The sequence below is a fragment of the Phacochoerus africanus genome, chromosome 8 (assembly GCF_016906955.1).
Source record: "Phacochoerus africanus isolate WHEZ1 chromosome 8, ROS_Pafr_v1, whole genome shotgun sequence".
NCBI lineage: Eukaryota > Metazoa > Chordata > Mammalia > Artiodactyla > Suidae > Phacochoerus > Phacochoerus africanus.
In genome coordinates, this window is record NC_062551.1 from 88602500 (window position 1) to 88623724 (window position 21225).

General features: G+C 48.1%; 1 protein-coding gene across 4 annotated transcripts; it reads right to left on the reverse strand.

Annotated features, from left to right (window-relative positions):
- Position 1: 1 nt before the first annotated feature.
- SYNC (syncoilin, intermediate filament protein) lies at positions 2–19669 on the reverse strand. Of its 4 annotated transcripts, none has more exons than XM_047793070.1 (5): positions 19557–19668; positions 11773–12955; positions 3344–3468; positions 3079–3164; positions 1258–1321 (listed from the first exon to the last, which is right to left on the reverse strand). In XM_047793070.1, the coding sequence occupies exons 1-5, from the start codon at positions 19607–19609 to the stop codon at positions 1311–1313; spliced, it is 1458 nt and encodes a 485-aa protein (XP_047649026.1). In that variant the 5' UTR covers positions 19610–19668; the 3' UTR covers positions 1258–1310. The 4 variants fall into 4 exon arrangements, 3 of the variants coding, with proteins under 3 accessions (XP_047649028.1, XP_047649026.1, XP_047649027.1); XM_047793071.1 differs by having other exon boundaries at positions 1260–1321; positions 3088–3164; positions 19557–19667; XR_007136568.1 differs by having other exon boundaries at positions 1261–1321; positions 2697–3164; positions 19557–19669.
- Positions 19670–21225: the final 1556 nt, after the last annotated feature.

The following is a 21225-nucleotide window of genomic DNA, read 5'->3' on the forward strand; positions in this document are numbered from 1 at the left end:
CCCCATGCTTATGGGTTTTATTTAATGTATAACATCCATCAAACACATCTGTGGCTTCTAAAAGAGCTGTTCAGATGACATTTATTTCCTGTGCTCTTTGACTACCAAGAACAGAATTAAATATAATAGACCCAGAAGTATAGAAAAGAGCTTTACTCCAGGGAAAGTGAAAGACATAAAACACTGAATCAGAGGTGCACAGATTAGTCTTTGATAAAATAACATCTTTTTGAAGTCTATCTCTAGAGAACTACATGGACTTTCAAGAATATCAAAGGCAGTGTGGCAGAATTTAAGGCAATATTAAATTTGGAAAAGGTGTTTGACCTTTTCTCATAGAGAGGTTGAATCTCCCCAGTGTGTTTTTCACTGGGGCCTGTACTTAGAGGTTAGAAAAATAGGCTCTTTAAAGCCAGGTGCCATATCTAGATAAAATGGCTGGTTCTTTGCCATTCACCCAATTTAACTGAGTACATCACTCTGACCCAGAATCATTTTCATGAGTAAGATCCTTAGGGAAATCTCGATTGGGTTTGTTGTTGTTGTTGTTGTTTTTCTAAGTCTGTAGTTCTTTTAGAGTATAGTGAAAATTACCTTTATACAAGAGTAAATCTACACAAATCGGCACAGACTTAAAGAAAAATTAACTTTGTAAAAGGATTCATTTAAACTCTTAACTCTCATGGCACAAAAGAATTCAAACTGTAAACCCAAATACAGTGGACCGTTGAAAACGAGGGCTAGAACTGTGCAGGTCCACAGATACTTTTCAATAGTAAACACCACAGTACTACTCTAGTGGTTGGTTGAATCCACAGATATGGAGCAACCTTGGATATATGCAAGTTAATCCCCATGTTGTTCAAGGGTCAACTGTAATGAAAACTGGCTGCCTTTTTTTAAAGATCCCACCTGTGTTCCAAAAAAAGCTTTTGGTTTGGGTCAACACAAGACAAGGTACATTCTTCACAGCACTGAAGGTATGTCTGTACATTCATCCTCTACTTATTGTACATATGGAAGGTTGCTGCTGGGTGATGGGAGACTCACTTTTCCATTCCTCAGTGCATTGAGATCAGTACCAGCAGCCATTGAAATAGAATCCAGCTAAGAGTTGACTGATAGTATTCTGCCTCCAGAATCTTTTTTAAACAGGTCAGCCAGTGTTTGTAACTTTCCCAGGGTGAAGTGCTTGCCAAGTCCCTGGCACTCCCTTCTGTTTGGAAAAAAAGATTGTCCAAAAGGTACTTAGTGATCCTTTGCTAAGTTTTTTTTGGTTGTTTCTTGGTTACAGATTCGACCGTACATTTCTAAACAGCCCCTGTAAAGTTGAGAGAGAAAAGGATATAAGTTTAAACTTTCTGCAACTGAAATAATACAATATAAAGTTTTCAACAAAACTTTGGAAGCTTAATTCAGGCTATGCTGGGGACAGATTGCCAAGAGTGTGATTTATATCTAATCAGGGAAGACTTTCCCCTAGCAAATAATTGGGTGCCTCCTATTTGTAAAACAGAATGAATGGTGACCTGTGTAATAATGATGGGAGGGACTATCTAAAAATTTTCTATGCCCACATTAACCTCACACAGATATTATAAGGCCTAGAATTCTATAGTTCTTTGGGTTAATCGTGCCTTTTTTTTTTTTTTTCTTTTTGGCCACATCTGAGGTATAGGGAAGTTCCCAGGCTAGGGCTTGAACCTGTACCATAGCAGTTACCCAAGCATTGGCAGTGTCAAAACAATCCTTAACTTGCTGAGCCACAAGGGAATTCCCCCCTTGTACTTTAAATCTGATCTGTGCAGAAGTGTTTAACATCATTTTCTTCAATTACAATGTTCTGGAAATCTCCCAAACAATAAGTGTAGTCAGTTATGCCTAGATAAAACAGGAGGGAGTTAATGTTGTGGCTCAACAGGTTAAGAACCTGACTAGTATCCATGAGGATGCAGGGTTCTATCCCTAACCTTGCTCAGTGGATTAAAGATCTGGTGTTGCTATGAGCTGTGGCATAGGTTGAAGATGCAGCTCTAATTCGACCCTTACCCAGGGAACTTCCATATGCCATGGGTGCAGCCCTAGAAAACAGAAATCAAAAAAAGAAAAGTTCCCACTGTGGCTCAGCAGGTTAGGGATTTGGCATTGTCTCTGGGGCTGTGCAAGTTTGATCCCTGGCCTGGCATAGTGTGTTAAAGATTCAGCATTGCCACAGCTTGGCATAGGTCTCAGCTACTGCTAGGATTTGATCCCTGGCCTGGAAACTTGGATAGGCTGCAGGTGTGGCTAGCAAATAAAAATTAAAACAAAACCCTAGGAAGTTAGGGGAAGTACCAGTTATAATTATTTGTGAATTTGTATCTAGGATGTAGGATTACTTAGTGAATTAAAAATTATGGACATTTGGGAGTTACCGCTGTGATGCAGTGGGTTAAGAATCCAACTGCAAGGAGTTCCCACTGTGGTGCAATGGGATCAGAAAGAAAAATCTGACTGCAGTGGCTTGGGAATTTACATATGCTGGGGTGCGGCCATAAAAAAATTAGGGACATTGATCTAGTATTGAACTTGACAGACCTTTTTTAATCTTTAGATTCTTTATCCAGGAGAATATGAAGAATAGAGAACATACTATTAAGTAAAGAAATTAGTGGATAAGTGTTGCTTGTTTAGCAAAGTAAGCAACAGTCATGTACCTTTAGTCTATAAACAACACCCTCTTCAGCTTCTGACACAACTGTTAACAGATTAATTTAGCCTTCTTCGCCTCCTTTGTCATAGTCTGAATCAGGCAGCATAACTGAGTTAGCAGATGGGGTCAGGTAGGATGAGGAAAGTAGAAATGCACAGAATCTAGATGTTGTATCCTGTTCTAGACTTCCTGATGATAATTCAGGCAAACTTTAAGTCCTGCTAGAAATTGAAACATTCCAAATGAAGCCTGAATGCATTTGCAGGTATATGTTATCCCTAAATGACTTATTTGTCATTAGACACACACTTAGTATTTTTTTAAGGCATTAGTATTTTCAGGTTAGGAAAGCAGCAATTCAATGCAAACACCACTCTTGTACCCACAAGGATCACCTTGAGACTGTGCCTCAATTCCACCCGCCTCAGAAGTGGGAGCACTAGCCCGTTCCAGGCTCTTGGGTAGCATAGCCCTTAAAAAAAAGAAAGCCATTTTCCATCTGTCTAAGGGTGAGCGCAATTTGAAAATCACTTCTCAAATTACTTTTTTGGCTTTTCACTGTCAAGAGAAATTTCCCCTGAGCAACATCAGCCCTCCCCAACATTCCCTCAGCCAGGGTTGGTTGAGATTTGGGTAGAAGCAAAAACTGACTTATAAGTTGAGAGCTCTTCAGCAAGGCTGATCCTTAGCTGCTCCATCTCTTTGTTCTTCTGTTGCTGGAGCTGTACCCCACTTTTTAGCTGCCTCTGCCGTTCTTCCATTTCCTCCAGCTGTTCCTGCATGAGAGGATCAAGAACATTTCTGATGAGCCAAACAAGAAAAACCTGACATTGTCTGTAATATTACAAAGCACTTTCTTACACATTGTTTAATCTGCAGAGCAGTGTTGAGGTTGACTGACAGATTCATTATCTTAAGAAGCTGTGGGGGGTTTTGGCATGCCCGTGGCACGAGAAAGTTCCCAGGTTAGGAATCAAACCTGAGCCAATGCAATGCAGTGACAAGACCTTAACCCACTGTGCTATAGGCAGCTCCTGACATTGTTTTGACATACTATTTTTGAAAATGGTGACCTAAAAGGCATCTTGCCTGTTTACTACAGCTTTCTTTTTTTTTTTGTCTTTTTAGGGCTGCACCTGTGGCATATGGAAGTTCCCAGGCTGGGGGTCAATTAGAGCTTTAGCTGCCAACCTCTGTCACAGCCACAGCAATACAAGTCTGAGCCACATCTGCAACCTACACCTCAGCTCAGGGCAACGCCGGATCCTTAACCCACTGAGCCAGGCCGGAGATTGAACCCCCATTCTCATGGATACTAATTGGGTTTGTTACTGCTGAGCCACGGCAGGAACTCCTAATCATTTTATGTTGAAAGAAATCAAGTCTTTGTGTAAGCAATTTTTCTTGAATATTAACTAGAATTTTAGGAAAGTTGTTCTATAACAAGTCCGTTTTTAGAAGATGTTTGAGTTGTTTATCAAAGGAAAAATGGTAAATATGGTTTTATATTTGAAGCTCCTTTAAGTCAGAGATATCTTAGTACTTACTATAAGGTGCAAATAGATGCTTTATTATTGAGGATATCATGGTTGTTCATTTTCTATATCCTTTGCTTGCTATGCATAAGGACAGTTGATTCTAAAGTGCTAAGTTGGAAGGTGGAGGTGTTACGTCCTGGAGGCCCTCAGGGGTCCTCACATGACTACTTCCTATTCTACCGAAACTGGGCAGGATGTGTTCTGTACATTGCCTCTGCCTAGGATTAATACCTGAGGAAAGACCTAAGGAAGATGTCAGCACATCGGTCTCTGGCTTTATAGCTAGCTGACATGGGCCCCCAGGAAGCATTGGGGGAGTTGGGAAGGGAGCACTAGAATTGGCAGACATTTTCATTTTTTTAAATTTTTTTGGTTTTTTTGGTCAGACCAAGGATCAAACCCAACCCATTGCAGCAACCCAAGCTGTTGCAGTGTCAACACCAGATCCTTAGCCCACTGCACCTTGTAGGAAATTCTTCAAAATTCTGATTTTGAAGAATAATAACCTAAGAATCCAAGTTTGAGTGCATACTATCATTAAAAGAGCCTAAATAATTCGTTCTTTGAGTAATTCTTTATATATCTGTGGCGTGTCAATCTGCAGTGTTTGATACTCTGGTTGAATCTCAACTTTCTTTTTTTGCCTTTTTTTTGTCTTTTTTGCCATTGCTTGGGCCGCTCCTACGGCATATGGAGGTTCCCAGGCTAGGGGTCGAATCGGAGCTTTAGCCACCAGCGTACACCACAGCCACAGCAACTTGGGATCCTTAACCCACTGAGCAAGGCCAGGGATCGAACCCGCAACCTCATGGTTCCTCGTCGGATTCATTAACCACTGAGCCACGATGGAAACTCCTGAATCTCAACTTTCATCAACATTGGCAAAAGGTCTTTTTTAGTGCCTAACCACATTTCCACACAGAGATGAGGCCTTACCACCTATGAGCATGTTCTCTAAAGGATAGCATCTGCATATCTCTGTGCCCCACTTTCCCAGGCCTCAAAAGTACATGCTTGGGAAGGCAGTCTGCCCCATCAATGATAAGCTCTTAACAGAGGATGAAGTGTTGTTAGAAGGACAAGCATTAAGGACAGTCTCCAGTCTTAATCATATGAGGCACCACTAGGTTAACTTCCTAAAACCGCTTTATCATCTCCATTATTTATAGGCTTTCCACTTTCTTTAGTCTGGCATTCAGACCCCCTCTAGTTTGACCTTACCTCTAACTAGACCTTCCATTTCTCCTCTGGTTTTCACTGTCCAGTATGGAAGTCACTAGCCACCTCTGGCTACTGAATACTTGTAATAGAGCTAGTCGATGTGCTGTAGTGTAAAATAACCCAGCAGATTTCTAAGACTTGGCATACACACACGAAGTGTGTGGGTATACATATATATGTAAGTGTGTGTGTGTGTGTGTGTATGATACTTCAAATTTTTGTTTTGTCTTTTTAGGGCCACAACCTGCGGCATATGGAAGTTCCAGGGATGGGGTCGAATTGGAGCAGCATTTGCCAGCCACAGCAAAGTGGGGGCTGAGCCACTCTGCGACCTACACTACAGCTTATAGCAAGGCCGGATCCATAACCCACTGATGGATGCCAGGGATCGAACCTGCATCCTCATGGATATTAGGTTTGTTACTGCTGAGTCACAACAGGAACTCCTAATGCCTCAGGTTTTAATCATGTTGCAATGATAATATTTTTGATATATTGAGTTAAATAAAATGCATTAATTTCACCTGTTACATTTTTAGTGTGGCTACTAGACATTTTTTTGTTTGTTTTTAATATTATTATTTTTATTTATTTATTTTGTCTTTTTAGGGCCGCACCCGTGGCACATGGAGGTTCCCCGGCTAGGGGTCGAATCTGAGCTATAGCTGCTGACCTGTGCCACAACAACAGCAACACCAGCCGAGATGGGAACTCCTATTTTTTTTGTTGAATTGTATGAGTAGTTTGTATATTTTGGAGAGTAAACCTTTGTCAGTTGAGGATCCAGCACAGGCCACAAGTGCTGGCCCAGTAATTTCCACATGCCGTGGTGGAAATGAGGTTTTGGGATCAATCCCTGGCCTTGCTCAGTGGGTTACAGATCTGGCATTGCCGTGAGCTGTGGTGTAGGTTGCAGAGTGGCTCTGATTTGACCCCTACCCTGGGAACCTCTATATGCTGCAAGTGTGGCCCTAAAAGGCAAAAAAAAAAAAAAATCGAAAAAAATGGACAAAAGACCTAAAGAGGCATTTCTCCAAAGAAAACACACAGATGGCCAGCAGGCACATGAAAAAATGCTCAACATCACTAATTATTAGAGAAAAGCAAATCAAAGCTACAATGAGGTACCACCTCACACCAGTTAGAGTAGCCATCTTAACAAGTCAACAACAAATGTTGGAGAGGATGTGGAGAAAAGGGGACCTTCCTTCCCTGTTGGTGGGAATGTAAATTGGTACAACCACTCTGGAAAACAGTATGGAAATTCCTCAGAAACCCAAATAAAGAACTACCATATGATCCAGCAATCCCACTCCTGGGCATATATCTGGACAAAACTTTCATTGAAAGATGCATGCTCCTGTAAGTAGACTGCAGCACTATTCACAATAGCCAAGATATGGAAACAACCTAAATATCCACTGGCAGATGAATGGATTAAGAAGATGTGGTACATTTATAAAATGGAATACTCTCAGCCATGAAAAGGATAAAATAATGCCATTTGCAGCAACACAGATGGAACTAGAAACTCTTCATACTGAGTGAAGGAAGTCAGGAAGAGATACCATGTGATATCACTTATATGTGGAGTCTAAAATATGGTACAAATGATCTATCTACAAAGCAGATCATGGACATGGAGGACCGACCTGTGTTTGCCAGGGCAGAGGGGATAAACAGGAGGACTGATGGGGACTTTGGGGTTGGTGGATGCAGACTGTTGCATTTGGAACAGATGGGTGATGGGTCCTGCCATACAGCAAGGGGATCTGGCCAGCAGCTACAGGTCCTATTCTACCCCTAGCCTGGGAACCTCCATATGCCTTGGGTGTGGCCCTAAAAAGACAAAAAGAGTGAAGTGTATCTTTGAAAAGCAATCAGATGCCATATGTGACCTTTGGCAGTTTAGAAAGAAGCCATTTCATAAAGAATTAGCTCCTTCAGACTTTTATTTCTACTTTATCTATAATGATGGGATACACTCATCAAGATTGTTTTTCATAGGCGTTCCCATTGTGGCTCAGCAGAAATGAACCCAACTAGTATCCATAAGGATGTGGGTTCAATCCCTGGCCTCCATCAGTGGCTTAAGGATCTGCCATTGCTGCAAGCTGTGGTATAGGTCACAGACCTACAGATCTGGTATTGCTGTGACTGGCATAGGCCTGCAGCTGCAGCTCTGATTCGACCCCTAGCCTGGGAACTTATATATGCTGCACGTGAAGCCCTAAAAAGAATGAGAGGCCAGGGATCAAACCCGCATCCTGAAGGTTACTAGTCAGGTTCATTACTTTTGAGCCACAATGGGAACTCCAAGAATGATCTCTTTTTAAAAAAATTATTTGTTTATTGGCCGCAGTGGAGACATGGAAGTTCTGGGCCAGGGATTGAATCCAAGTGGCAGCTTTGACAGCATCAGATCCCTAACCCACTACACTACAGGGGGAACTCCAGAACCATCTTTGGAAAGCTGCACAGATCTTTGAATCTGAAGCAACTCCAGGACAGTGATGAAAGTCACTGGGGTAAAATTCTACAACTCAAGAGTTCCCGTCATGGTGCAGCAGAAATGAATCTAACTAGGAACTATGAGGTTGCAGGTTTGATCCCTGACCTTGCTCAGTGGATTAAGGATCCGGCATTGCTGTGGCTGTGGTGTAGGCTGGCAGCTGTAGCTCTGATTAGACCCCTAGCCTGGGAACCTCCATGTGCCGTGGGTGGGGCCCTAAAAAGACAAAAAAAAAAAAAAAAAAAACCTCTACAACCCTAGTACTGCATCAGAAATTCTAATCCAAAGACTTCCCTACTTATGGCACCACTATCCTAATTACATTTGCCTGAAATCTTTGCTTTATTTATTTATTTATTTTTTACAGGTGCACCCTGTTCCTGGGCCAGGGGTTGAATTCCAGACAGTGGTGGCAACACTGGTCTGGGAATCAAACCCGCACCTCCACAACGACCTGAGCCACAGCAGGAACTCCTGCCTGAAATTTTAGCATCCTCTTTGACTTCACATCTCTCCAAGCCACTTATTATTTTATTTCATTTCATTTTTAGGCCTGCACCCATGGCATATGGAGCTTCCCAGGCTAGGGGTCAAATCGGAGCTGCAGCTGCAGGCCTATACCACCACCACAGCAACGTCAGACCTGGGCCATGTCTGCAACCTACACCACTCAGGGCAATTCCAAATCCTTAACCCACAGAGGTCAAACCCCCATCCTCATGGATACTAGTCAGGTTCATTCCCACAATGAGAACTCCATACCACTCATTTTATAGTCACACTTATTCTACATTTGTTCTTGCATCCTTCCTCTTTTTCCTGCTGTCTCCACTTACCTGTAGTAGCTTCCTTAGTCTCCCTTGCCCCTGGGTCTCTAGCGCATCTTACACACTGCCACCACTTCTGTTTCCTTAGAGAGGCAATCATGTTAATTCCCTTGCTTAAATATCTTTAAGGATGTAACTGACCACTTAATAGAGTCCAAACTCCCTAGTTTGGATTTCAAAATCTAATGTGCTCTGTCCTGACCTACCTTTACAGTTCAATTCACCTGCCAGCTTTTCATCTTCCTCATGCGCCCAAGTTATATTTTAGATCTCTTGGTTTAAATAAAATATATTAAAATTGGGAGTTCCCCTTGTGGCTCAGTGGTAACATACCTGACTAGTATCCATGAGGACACGGGTTCAATCCCAGGCCTCACACATTGGGTTAAGGATCCAGCATTGCCATGAGCTCTGGTGTAGGTTGCAGACACAACTGGGATCTGCCATTGCTGGGACTGTGATGCAGGCCGGCAGCTGCAGGTCTGATACAACCCCTAGCCTGGGAACTTCCATATGCTTCAGGTGAGACCCTAAAAAGAAAAAAATATAAAATAAAATTGGGAGCTTTCTCTCGTGGTGCAGTGTGTTAAGGATCTGGCATTGTCACTGCAGTGGCTTGGGTCACTGATGTGGCTTGGTCTGATCCCTGGCCCGGGAACTTACACAGGCCGAAGGCAAAGCCAAAAATAAATAAAGGCACGTGTGATTCATTTTTTATTTTTTGGCCGCCCCTTGGCGTGCAGAGTTCCCGGACCAGGGATCTGAGCCACAGTTTCGACCTATGCTGAAGCAAGGCCAGATCCTTAGCCCCCTGTGCCGAAACTGCGTCTCAGGGTTCCAGAGACATCACCAATCCCAATGCACCACAGCAGGTACCCCAAGAATGTGTGTTTCCAAAGACAAAAGTACTGCTCTTGTAACGGAACCAGACCCTCCCACATAGCCGCCGCTTTAGCTCCTCTTTGAAGTATCTAGATAATTATATCTGATGCATATTTCCTCAGTTTTTCTGATGTTAAAAACCACCACCATCAAATGGAAAAAATAAACTACTTGATGATCATGAGCACAAAGCCTCCAGATCTTCTGGCACCTAAGAATTAATAATGTTAACACCCATTACCTCAACATCAGCCAATGAGAGACTTGTGCACGAGCTGATCACATACCCTGTGGCCCACCAACCCTCACCTTGGCCCTTAAAAATGCTCTGCTGAAACGCTTCAGGGAGTTCAGGGTTGAGGGGGCACAAGCTACCTGTTCTCCTTCCATGGGCCTTCAAACCTTTCTCTGGTCCAAACTCCGACGTTTCGTTTGGTTTGTTTGACCTCATTGTGCGTCAGGCACACGAACTTGCATTTGGTGACACTCTGAAAAGCGCCACACTTCTGTAGTCGCCTCACGGTGCCCAGCAGCCCTTAAGTCAGCACTTAATTGATGTGTACTCTGAGCCTGGTGGCAGAGATAAGAAAAACATACTCCCTACTTTCTGAAAGCTCACAGTCTGTGGGGGAGAGAAGTGTTTATGCCCTTAGTGTTTATAGGCTGCTCTATTCTAAAAGGAATTAGAACTGGCTCACAATCAGAAATAGCTTGAATACAAGTGAAATGGTAACAAATGCACAAAAAAGGAAAATGAGGAATAGAGATTTATAGATTTCATCCCAGTTTTTTAAGACTGGAAAACTTTGACCAGAGATCAAATAGATGGGGCTTGAGGGTGAATATGGGGAAGGGAAGCGAATGAATTCTACTTAGCCTCATTACCTCCTGCGCTGTTTAAACCCAGGTGTGATTCACTTGGGGTTGCAAAATTGTGCTACGGAAAGAGCACTGAGATACTTGGGGTTGGTCAGCCTAGAGTTCAAATTACTTCAACTCACCAAGCCTCAGTTTTTCATCTATAAAAAAATGATAATAGTTGACTTGGAGGATTAATGAAGATCCAGTGAGATCATTGGCATCAAAACGCTGTGTAAACTAAGAATGCAGGTTACTTTCAGCCCTGGCACAGGCCCAAATGAAAGAAATGGAAAACGGGAGTTCCCTTCGTGGCGCAGTGGTTAACAAATCTGACTAGGAACCATGAGGTTGTGGGTTCGATCCCTGGCCTTGCTCAGTGGGTTACAGATATGGCGTTGCCATGAGCTGTGGTGTAGGTCGCAGACGCGGCTCGGATCCTGCATTGCTGTGGCTCTGGCGTGGGCTGGCAGCTACAGCTCCAATTAGACCCCTAGCCTGGGAACCTCCATGTGCCGTGGGAGCGGCTCAAGAAATGGCAATAAGATGGAGTTCCCGTCTTGGCGCAGTGGTTAACGAATCCAACTGGGAACCATGAGGTTGCGGGTTCGGTCCCTGCCCTTGCTCAGTAGGTTAACGATCCGGCGTTGCTGTGAGCTGTGGTGTAGGTCGCAGACGAGGCTCGGATCCCGCATTGCTGTGGCTCTGGCGTAGGCCAGTGGCTACAGCTCCCATTAGACCCCTAGCCTGGGAACCTCCATATGCTGCGGGAGCTGTCCAAAGAAATAGCAAAAAGACAAAAAAAAAAAAAAAAAAAAAGAAATGGCAAAAAGATTTTAAAAAAGAAAGAAAGAAAGAAATGGAAAACGGAGCAAAGACGTGAGTGAGAAGCTCCCATTATGGCACAGCGGAAATGAATCCGATTACTAACCACGAGGTTTCGGGTTCAATCCTGGCCTTGCTCAGTGGGTTAAGGATCCGGTGTTGCTGTGAGCTGTGGTGTTGGTTGCAGACAAGGCTCGGATCCCGCATTGCTGTGGCTGTGGCTCCAGTTTGACCCCTAGCCTGGGAAACTCCATATGCTGTGGGTGCAGCCCTAAAAAGAAAAAAAAAAGTGACCCCAAAGAACAAGTTGTTCCTCCCAGATGTGACACTAGCCAACAGCCCAGACACATTTGACTCTGGCCACCTTTTCCTCCCCAGACTAAAAGACCACACTTCCTCTCATGCCCAAGGGCCTACCCTGTACTGCTGCACTTCCTCGTCTCGTTTTTGTCTCACAAGGGTGATCTGGTCCTCCAGGTTCCTGTTTTGCAGATGGAGCTGCCGGGCCTCTGCCTGCAGGGGTCTCAGAGCCTCCTTCATCTCCTGGATCTCGGCCTGGGTTTTCTGCAGGGCTTTAGCCGCAGCTTCTTTCCTCTCCAGGAGCCGCAGTAGCTGAGGCTCATACTCCTCCTCCAGGCCCTGACGGCTCTCTGCCATGAGGTTCTCAAACCGGGCAGAGAGCCGCCGGCTCTCCTGGAGAAAGTGCCCATCCCTCTGGCTTGGAGGTGCTTCGAGCTGTTGCCGTAACTGCTCCTTCTGCTTCTGATAGGCATCCCGGAGCTGGGCTAGTTCCTCCGAGAGCTGGGCTGCCCGGGCCGTCAGCACTTCCCGGAAATCGGCAAACTGGGCCACGTCCTGCCGGCGGCACTCCAGCTGGTACTGGTACGCCACACATTCCTTCGTCACCTTGAACAGCTTCTGCTTGACAAGCCGAATCTCCTCCCGCAGCCCATCCCTCTCCAGCTCTGCCTGGGCGTGCAGTTTGTAGGCAGCGAGGATGTCCTGGTGGACCTGTTGCACCTCCTGCAGGGCTGGTTCCCGGAGCAACACGAGCTCATGGATGAGCTGATCCCTCTCCTCTTCCAGCTGGGCCACGGCTTGGACACACTGCTGGAAACGCCCCTCCAGCAACTCCAGGTCCTCTAAGCTCAGGCTCCCATCTGTGCTGGGATTTGGCTTGGCTCTGAGGCTCTCCTCAGGGTTAGGTTTCTCCTCACTCGGGACTGTCTCTCCCCCATAGGCGATCGGCTTTGGGCTTGTGGTCTCTCCTGGCTTCGTGGTCTGTTCCACACACACTATCTCCTCCGGCTTCACAGTCTCCTCCACGTACAGCATCTCCTCCGGCTTCACGGGCTCTTCCACATACAGGGCCTCATCCGGCAGCCTGGTCTCCTCAATATGCAGCGTCTCCTCCGGCTTCTCGGTCTCCTCCACATACAGGGCCTCGTCAAGGTCAACTGGGTCCCCCAGGTAGAGAATGTCCTCTAAGTTCAAGGTCCCCTCCAAAGAGAGAGTAACTTCTGGGTTCCAGGTCCCCAACTGATAGAGGGATTCAGAGTTCCCCTCCTGAAGAGGAGAAGTGGCCTCTGCTCTTGTTTCCCTGCAAGAGAAATGACAAGGTGAGAGGGCAGCCGCAATCCAAGGATGGTTTGTGACAGAGCCACCAAGCCACAGACCTGGCTTATGTCAAGTTCTCACTTCTCAGAGGGCACTTGTCTGCCCCTCCTATCCATCCACCTATCCCCACACAGCCCACTGCTTAAACCTGACAACATCCCCGTGTGGTCCATGGCTCTGCTTCCAGGACAGGAAACTCACACCTAAGCCACTACTTGTTCCGCTGTCATAAGAAAATTCTAGTATTGAGGTAAAAGCTTCCCTGCAATTTTTCCCTAGACTTGATTGTTCTTCCCAGAATTAGACAAAGGTAACCTCTTTTCCATGTAAGTTCTTTAAACACTTAAAGAAAGTGATTTATCCTTCGCTTATTCCATGCACGCCAAGGTTTTCAGTGCCCTCCTCCTTTGGGTCACTTCTTTCTGACAGGCTCCACGGACAGGCTCGCTATGGTTTGGAGATGGGCATAGGAAGCAGGACCCAGGTGAGTGTCTCTGGCCGCTACACTTCTCTGGCTGCCGTCAAGATGCCCTTGCGGGAGTTCCCGTCGTGGCTCACTGGTTAATGAATCCGACTAGGAACGATGAGGTTGCGGGTTCGATCCCTGGCTTCGCTCAGTGGGTTAAGGATCCGGCTTGCAGTGAGCTGTGGTGTAGGTCGCACACGTGGTTCAGATCTGGTGTTGCTGTTGCTCTGGTGTAAGCCGGAGGATACAGCTCCAATTAGACTCCTAACCTGGGAACCTCCATATGCCACAGGTGCGGGTCCTAGAAAAGACAAAAAAAGAGCAAAAATAAATAAATAAATAAATAAATAAATAAATAAAAAGATGCCCTTGCATATAGGGCAGCTCCACCACATTCTTAACAAATGCTAAAACTCTTTTTTTTTTTGTCTTTTTGCCATTTCTTGGGCCGCTCCTGCGACATATGGAGGTTCCCAGGCTAGGCTCGAATCGGAACTGTAGTCACCGGCCTACACCAGAGCCACAGCAACGCAGGATCCGAGCCGCGTCTGCAACCTACACCACAGCTCACAGCAACGCCAGATTGTTAACCCACTGAGCAAGGGCAGGGACCAAACCCGCAAGCTCATGGTTCCTAGTCGGATTTGTTAACCACTGCGCCACGACGGGAACTCCAAATGCTAAAACTCTTAAGACATTTTTTTCACACCAGATGCTTTTAAATCATATCTCTTGTTCCTGTAAAACCATCTTGTAAGAATTGGCCCATCCTGGCCACTTCTCACTCGCTCATTCTCTCTCTCTCTCTCTCTCTCTCTCTCTCTCTCTCTCTATATATATATATATATATATATATATATATATATATATTATTTTTCAGTTTCCTTTCCATTATAAGTTATTACGAGATACTGGATGTTGTCCCCTGTGCTTGCTATACAGTAGGTCCTTGCTGGTTATCTATTTTACTTTTTTTCTTTTTGCTTTTTTAGGGCTGCACTTGCGGCATATGGAAATTCCCAGGCTAGGGGTCACATCGGAGCTACAGCTGTCGGCCTAGGCCACAGCCACAGCAACACAGGATCCGAGCTGCGTCTAAGACCTATACCACAGCTCCAGGTACACACACAACCACCACAGTGAGACCTACACCGCAATGCCGGATCGCTAACCCACTGAGCAAGACCAGGCATCAAACCCTCATCCTCACGGATGCCAGTCAGATTTGTTTCCAATGCACCACAACGGGAACTCCCAGGTTATGTAATATACAGCAGTGTGTACCTGTTCATCCCAAATTCCTCATTTATCCCTCCACCCCTGCTCTCCCCTTTAGTAACCAGAAGGTCGTTTTCTATGTCTATGAGTCTATTTCTCTTGTGTAAATAAGTTCATTTGCATTATTTTTAAGATTCCTTATATATGTTGTATCATCCAATGTGTGTCATTCTCTGCCTGACTTATTTCACTTAGTATGGGAATCCCTAGGTCCACGCATGTTGCAAGAGAGTTTCTTTTATAGGGAGGAGTCAATAGGCTAGAAAGACCAGGCACAGGGAGGCTGGAGGAGGGAATGGTCAGACAGTGGACCAGGGAGCGTTTGCCCCTGAGGCCGGCTAATTCCCTTCAGAGCGGTTTGCTCACAGTTCCAGTGTTAAGGACAAGTTCAGGGGCTCTTGGGGAGGGCTACAGCCTGATGAAACTTTGGTCAGGTTAGCAGGCACTTTGTCCAGATTGGTCACTGGGGACAAACAGTTCAGCTAATCATTTATGAGACAAAGAATGGGCATTTTAGGGTCTGTGTCTGGCTTTCTTGTGGGTAAACAAGAGAGGCATCTGCTGTTCCGACCTAGGCCCCATGAGGAAGGGCATTTCTCTGCAGTAAGCTGCTGGCTGTTTTCTGGAGCATGGAGCTCAGCAAGTGCTCTTAAACTTGGGTTCTATGATCCCCCTTTTTTCCCCCCTGTCTTTTTTAGGGCCATACCAGTGGCATATGGTCCCAGGTTAGGGATCAAATCGGAGCTGCAGCTGCCAGCCTACACCACAGCCACAGCAACATCAGATCCAAGCCTCACCTGCAACCTATGCCTCAGCTTGTGGCAACACAGGATCCTCAAACCACTGAGTGGGGCCAGGGATCAGAGCCGAATCCTCAAGGATACTAGCCAGTTCGGGTTCTTAACCCACACAACAGGAACTCCCGGTATTTTCTGTTTCAAATGGTTCTTGGAATTCCCTTTGCGGCTTAGCAGTAATGAACCTAGCAAGCGTCCGTGAGAATGATGGTTTGATCTCTGGCCCCGCTCAGTGGGTAAGGATCTGGCATTGCTGTGAGCTGTGGTGTAGGTCACAGACGTGGCTCAGATGTGGCATTGCTGTGACTGTGGTGTAGGCTGGTAGCTACAGCTCTGATTTGACCCCTAGTCTGGGAACTTCCATATGCTGCAGGTGCAGCCCTAAAAAGACAAAAAAAAAAAATGCTGTCTGTTTTATAACTGGTGCATTTGGAGTATCTGAATGTGGTTTCCATAAACTTTTTTTGATAGAAAGTGTAAATGAAAAGCCCCTCATATCATAGAATTTGATTTATTTGCCTTGAAAAGGCTTACTTGTGTTCAAGTTTTAAGTGCTGTTTCTTACCCCCAAGTTTCTAGCAAAGATTATTTTTATTCTAAATCATTGTGTTCTCCATCCTCCTCTCTAACACTCCGAGAAGCCCTGGCTTCCCTTTTGCATCTCCTGGTGGCTCTCTAGAAACCACAAAACGTGTGGCTTCACCAGGCTCCAGAGGTCACTGGGTGCACTGAAACCTAAAGCCTGAAGACAACTCAACAATCACCTAGTCCATTCACGTCCCTTTGCCAGAGATGGAGTGGGTTTTTTTAGACATCTTTAGCTGATGTTACTTGGCCCCTCAAACTCATCTGCCACCAAACCATCCTTCTCCCTGAGCTTGTTACTCCTGTATTTTCCAGCTCAGAGAAACACGTCACCATATACCAGGCTGATGAGACAAGCAGTCATGAAACAACCAAACTCACTGAGAAGTGACATTTCTATCCCAGAAAGTCTCCATTCTCCACCCCCCTCTTCACCCCACTGCCCGGGCCCTTGTCCAAGTCATCACTTCTCACCTGCACTTCTGTACCAGCCTTCCCACGAGCCTTCTCCTCTCAGTCTATCTTTGACAGTGCTGCGGCTTGCCGTAATATAAAGTAAACCATGTTGCTCCACTTCACCCACAGAGAGCCAACTGCTTAGCAAAAATTCCAAGCCCTTCGCCATGTGGCCCCAACACGCTTCAGCCTCATCTCACATTACTCCCCACAACCTACCCAGTGCTTGATGATCTGGAACCTGTGTTAACTTTTTGTTTGTTTGCTTTTTTTTTTTTTTTTTTTGGTCTTTTTGCTATTTCTTTGGGCCGCTTCCGCAGCATATGGAGGTTCCCAGGCTAGGGGTCCAATCGGAGCTGTAGTCACCGGCCTACGCCAGAGCCACAGCAACGCGGGATCCGAGCCGCGTCTGCAACCTACACCACAGATCACGGCAACGCTGGATCGTTAACCCACTGAGCAAGGGCAGGGACCAAACCCGCAAGCTCATGGTTCCTAGTCGGATTCGTTAACCACTGCGCCACGACGGGAACTCCTGTTTGCCTTTTCTTGAGCCACTCCCACGGCATATGGAGGTTCCCAGGCTAGGGGTTGAATCGGAGCTGTAGCTATCGGCCTACACCAGAGCCACAGCAACGTGGGATCCGAGCCACATCTGCAACCTACACCACAGCTCATGGCAACGCCAGATCCTTAACCCACTGAGCAAGGCCAGGGATCAAACCTGCAACCTCATGGTTCCTAGTCGGATTCGTTAACCAGCGAGCCACGACAGGAACTCCAACATGTGTTAACTTTTTACACCCCCTACTCCTAGCCCACAGTATCTAAAGAGACCAGCTGAGAAAATATAGCTCGCTATATGCCACCTGACTAGAGAACCGTCCTACTACCTGGAAAGGTAGATCTCCTAGAGCTGGGAAGGGTGGACCTGCTCAGCCAGTCAGCCCTACCCAGATCCTCGACAGAGTCCCTGCTTTCCCAGCAGACAGCCCTCATACCATGTTCCGGCTGCTCATCCCACCACCCTGGAATGATGTAATTGTGTCCCAGGCACAAGAATACTCTTTTATACAATGCTCATCTATTATCCCCATTTTTTAGATGAGGAAACCAAAGTGGACTACAGATCTCAAGGTTCTGGAGTTCCTATGGTGGCGCAGTGGAGATGATCCGACTAGGAACCATGAGATTGCGGGTTTGATCCCTGGCCTCAATCAGTGGCCCAAGGATCTGGCGTTGCCATAAGCTGTGGTATAGGTTGCAGATGTGGCTCAGATCTGCTGTTGCTGTGGCAGTGGTGTAGGCCGGCAGCTGTGGCTCTGATTCAACCCCTAGCCTGAGAACCTCCATGTGCCGTGTGTGCGGCCCTAAAAAGCCAAAAAAAAAAAAAAAAAAAAAAAAATCTCCAAGTTCTATAGTTTGTAGATGGTGGAGCCTAGAGAAGGCTGGCAGTCTGGCTCCAGAGCCAGAGCTCCTTTTTATCACTCTCCTCTTAGAATAGGCATGAGGTCTGAAAGAAGTCAAACAGCTACTGCAGATATAATAGAGCTTGGCCCTAGCATTCAAAATATATTTATATCTATTTAGCTAACAAATTTCTACATACCCTCAAGCCCTGCTCAAACTCCACCTCCTCTGTGAAGCATCTCCCAGACAACCCACATTCTCGTGTTCTCAAGGCACTTTGTATGCAGCTCATCTTTGTACTAAGTGCTTTGTATTATGGAAGTGCCTGGGTCTGTCTTCCCTGACAGTCCATTTTCTAAGGACAAGCGCAGTTATTTTCTCTATACCCCAGGGTGGGGCTCTGTAGAAGACAGGCAGCAATGGACTGAGATCCAAGGGGAAACTTGCCCAAGGTCAAGTGGCAAAGCTGGAAGTAGAACCTAGGTCTCCTGACTCGCAGGCAGCGCTGTTACCACACACTACGTTGCCTCGGTCACCCCACCCACAGTGCCAGGCCTCTGTTAGGTGCTGCCCTCACACAGCTGCCTCTCTCTAAGGAGCTGGGGGAAAAAGGTGATGATGGGAGGTAGGGGGCAAGGGAGGCACCTCAGCTGTGACCCCTGACTTCAGGTTTCCTTGGGCCACCTCTGCCACTCTGTCCCTGTCCCTCAAGGATTCCAGCAGCTCCCAACCCTGTCCAGCAAGGCTATGGCTGGAGTGTTTGTGACCCTGTGCAGGCCTGAGTTGGTGTGTGGCTGACTCCGTGTGTACCCACATGTGGGTACCGCAGTACAAGTGAGTGTATGTGTCAAACTGTGACAGTGGAGGGGCGTCACGTGTGTGTATCTGCACCTCTACCTCTTGGTACAGTAGGAAGTCCAGGGCTACAGGCTAACCTGGGGCGGAAACGCTGCCTCCTCACCTCAAACCCTTCAGCCACAGGTCCCTTCCCCCTAACCAGTGGCAAGCTGACTATGAGGATGGATGGAGGGATGGATGGAGGGAGGGAGGGAGGGACAGAGCCTTCCCTCCAGGGCTCCTGGCCAGCCAAGGCCCTCCTGCGGGTCTAGGACAGGAGACCCTCCCCCCACACCATGCCAGGCCCCGGACCAGAGAGAATGAGCTTCCTGAACTCTCAACTCTAAGCTGGCCGCTTCCCAACCTTGCACCAAGCATCTTCCACAGGGCGAATTCAGCAGCTGGAGGCCTCCATCTCCACTTGCCTTTGGGGTGAGGAATGAAAGAAAACGGGTAGCGTCTTTGGCCCCTATGGGCCGAAGGGCATCTGACGGTTGATGCCCTCTATTGTGAAGGGGTTAACCCTCACGCCGCCCGTGGGAGGGGGAGGGGGGACTATAAAAAGCCCCAGACAAACGGAGGTGCTGGCCAGGCTGGACTCCCCGGTCTCCCTTCACCGGTGGCTCCGCCCCGTGCCCCACCCCGGCTGGACCCCTGCCCCGCCCCCCGCCCCGGCGACAGGCGCTCGCGCGGGGAGGGGATCCGGCCGGCACCCCCTCCCCAGAGGCGGCGACGCGGGCCCGGGACGCTCCTACCTCGCGGCCTGGGCGGCGCCGTCCCCGCCGCGCCGGGGCTCCGGGCTGGCCATGGCTGCGCGACCCGGGCTGGGCGGCCGCGGTATTAATAGCCGGCCCCGCGGGCCGCCCGCGCCCGCCAGCAGCACTGCCAGCTGCAGCCGACACCGGATCCCGCCGGCCCCGGGCCGGGCGCGCCCACTTGGCCCGGGCTCCTCCGCGGGAGGAGGGAGCGGCCACGCGGCCCAGGGGCGGGGAGAGGCCGCCCCTCCCGGGACCAGCCGGGGGAGAGGGGTATGGGGGGGTCGGCGTCTCCAAAACCGGCCATCCCGAGGTCTTCCCGAACCTTCTCTCTCTCCACCCTTCCCTTTCAAGGGTCCTAGCTGCGGGGGTGCGGGGAGGAAGGTGGCTCTGCAGCTCCAGGGGAGCGCTTGCCTTGCCTTGCCTGGCCGTCCCGGGAGGGGGCAGGGTGTGGGGTTGGGGACCTCGAGGGACCCAGCACCCCGCCCGCCGCCCGCAGGAGTTCAGGGGTGTCCGCCGCCGCCCTGCGATTCCCCCGGCGCCTGAGAGCTGTGCCCCGCAGCTGTCGCCAAGGGCTGGAGGAGGAAGGGTAACGCCACACCCCGTCCATTTGGGGACAGTCGGGAGCCTGGAGAAGGGCGGTGGGAGGACTGCTCGGGAGGGTTGGAGCCTCTAAGGTTGAGTCCGTATTTAACCCGCTCTCCGCCCCTGCGCTGCGAGGTCTCCTGGGGTCTCTCCGCTTGCTCCACCTGTCACCCCCGCCCGCAGTGCGGTCCACTCCAAGGCGCGCTCCCTTCCCCCGAGTTCGAAGCCCACCAGTGTGGGGATCAAACTTCAACACTGAAGGCTTGCTTTCTCCCTAAGCGAGAAGCTGTCTGGCCCCTTCCAGACCTGGGCCTCCGGCATTCTCCCTCCTGATGCCTTTTTTCCACTTAGCCCCTCTGTCTGGGGAGCTCTTTGACTCAATCGCAGAAGAATGCTGTGCACCATAACAAGCGGAGGGGCTGGATATCTTTAATCAGAGAGGCCTGCAGCGAGGGGTGGGGGTGGGGCAGCAGTGCGGCTCTGTTGAACGCGTGTGGGCTGTGTGTTGTGATCTCTGTGCCTGCTGGCGACTGTATGAACGCCACGTGTTTGTGCGTATGGAGTGTGGCTGGGAGACCGGCATTGTGTGTCCACGCGTGACCCTGTGATGACTGGAGGGGGGGTACATGCCTGTGAGTGGGCATAGGAGCGTGTGACTGTATAGCGAGGCGGCGGTGGTTTTGTGAGTGGTGCTGGTGCTGGTTGTGGAGTGTCCGTGTGGCCATGCTGTGGCTGTCGTGACTGGGCTGAGGGGCGTGTATACAGTGTGTGTGTGTGACTGTGCCTACAAGTGACTTGAGGACTGAAGGGTGAGAGCATCAGGGGCGCTCGCAAGCGGATGTGTGGAGAGTCCTCTGTGGGGTCTGTGTGTGACCAGGGCCTGGTGCGGGTCATTTATCCAGGTTATGAGTGCTGCCTGCGGTGGTATATTTATATCTCTCTGTCTAATGCAAGGGGGTGGGAGATTAACACCCAAGGGCAGCCAAATACACCCTTGTAAGGTATGCACGAGAAAAAGTCGGGTTTTGGAGGCTGCTGGTTATTTTCTGACTTACCTCTAAAATATTCCAGGGGAGGAGGTTGG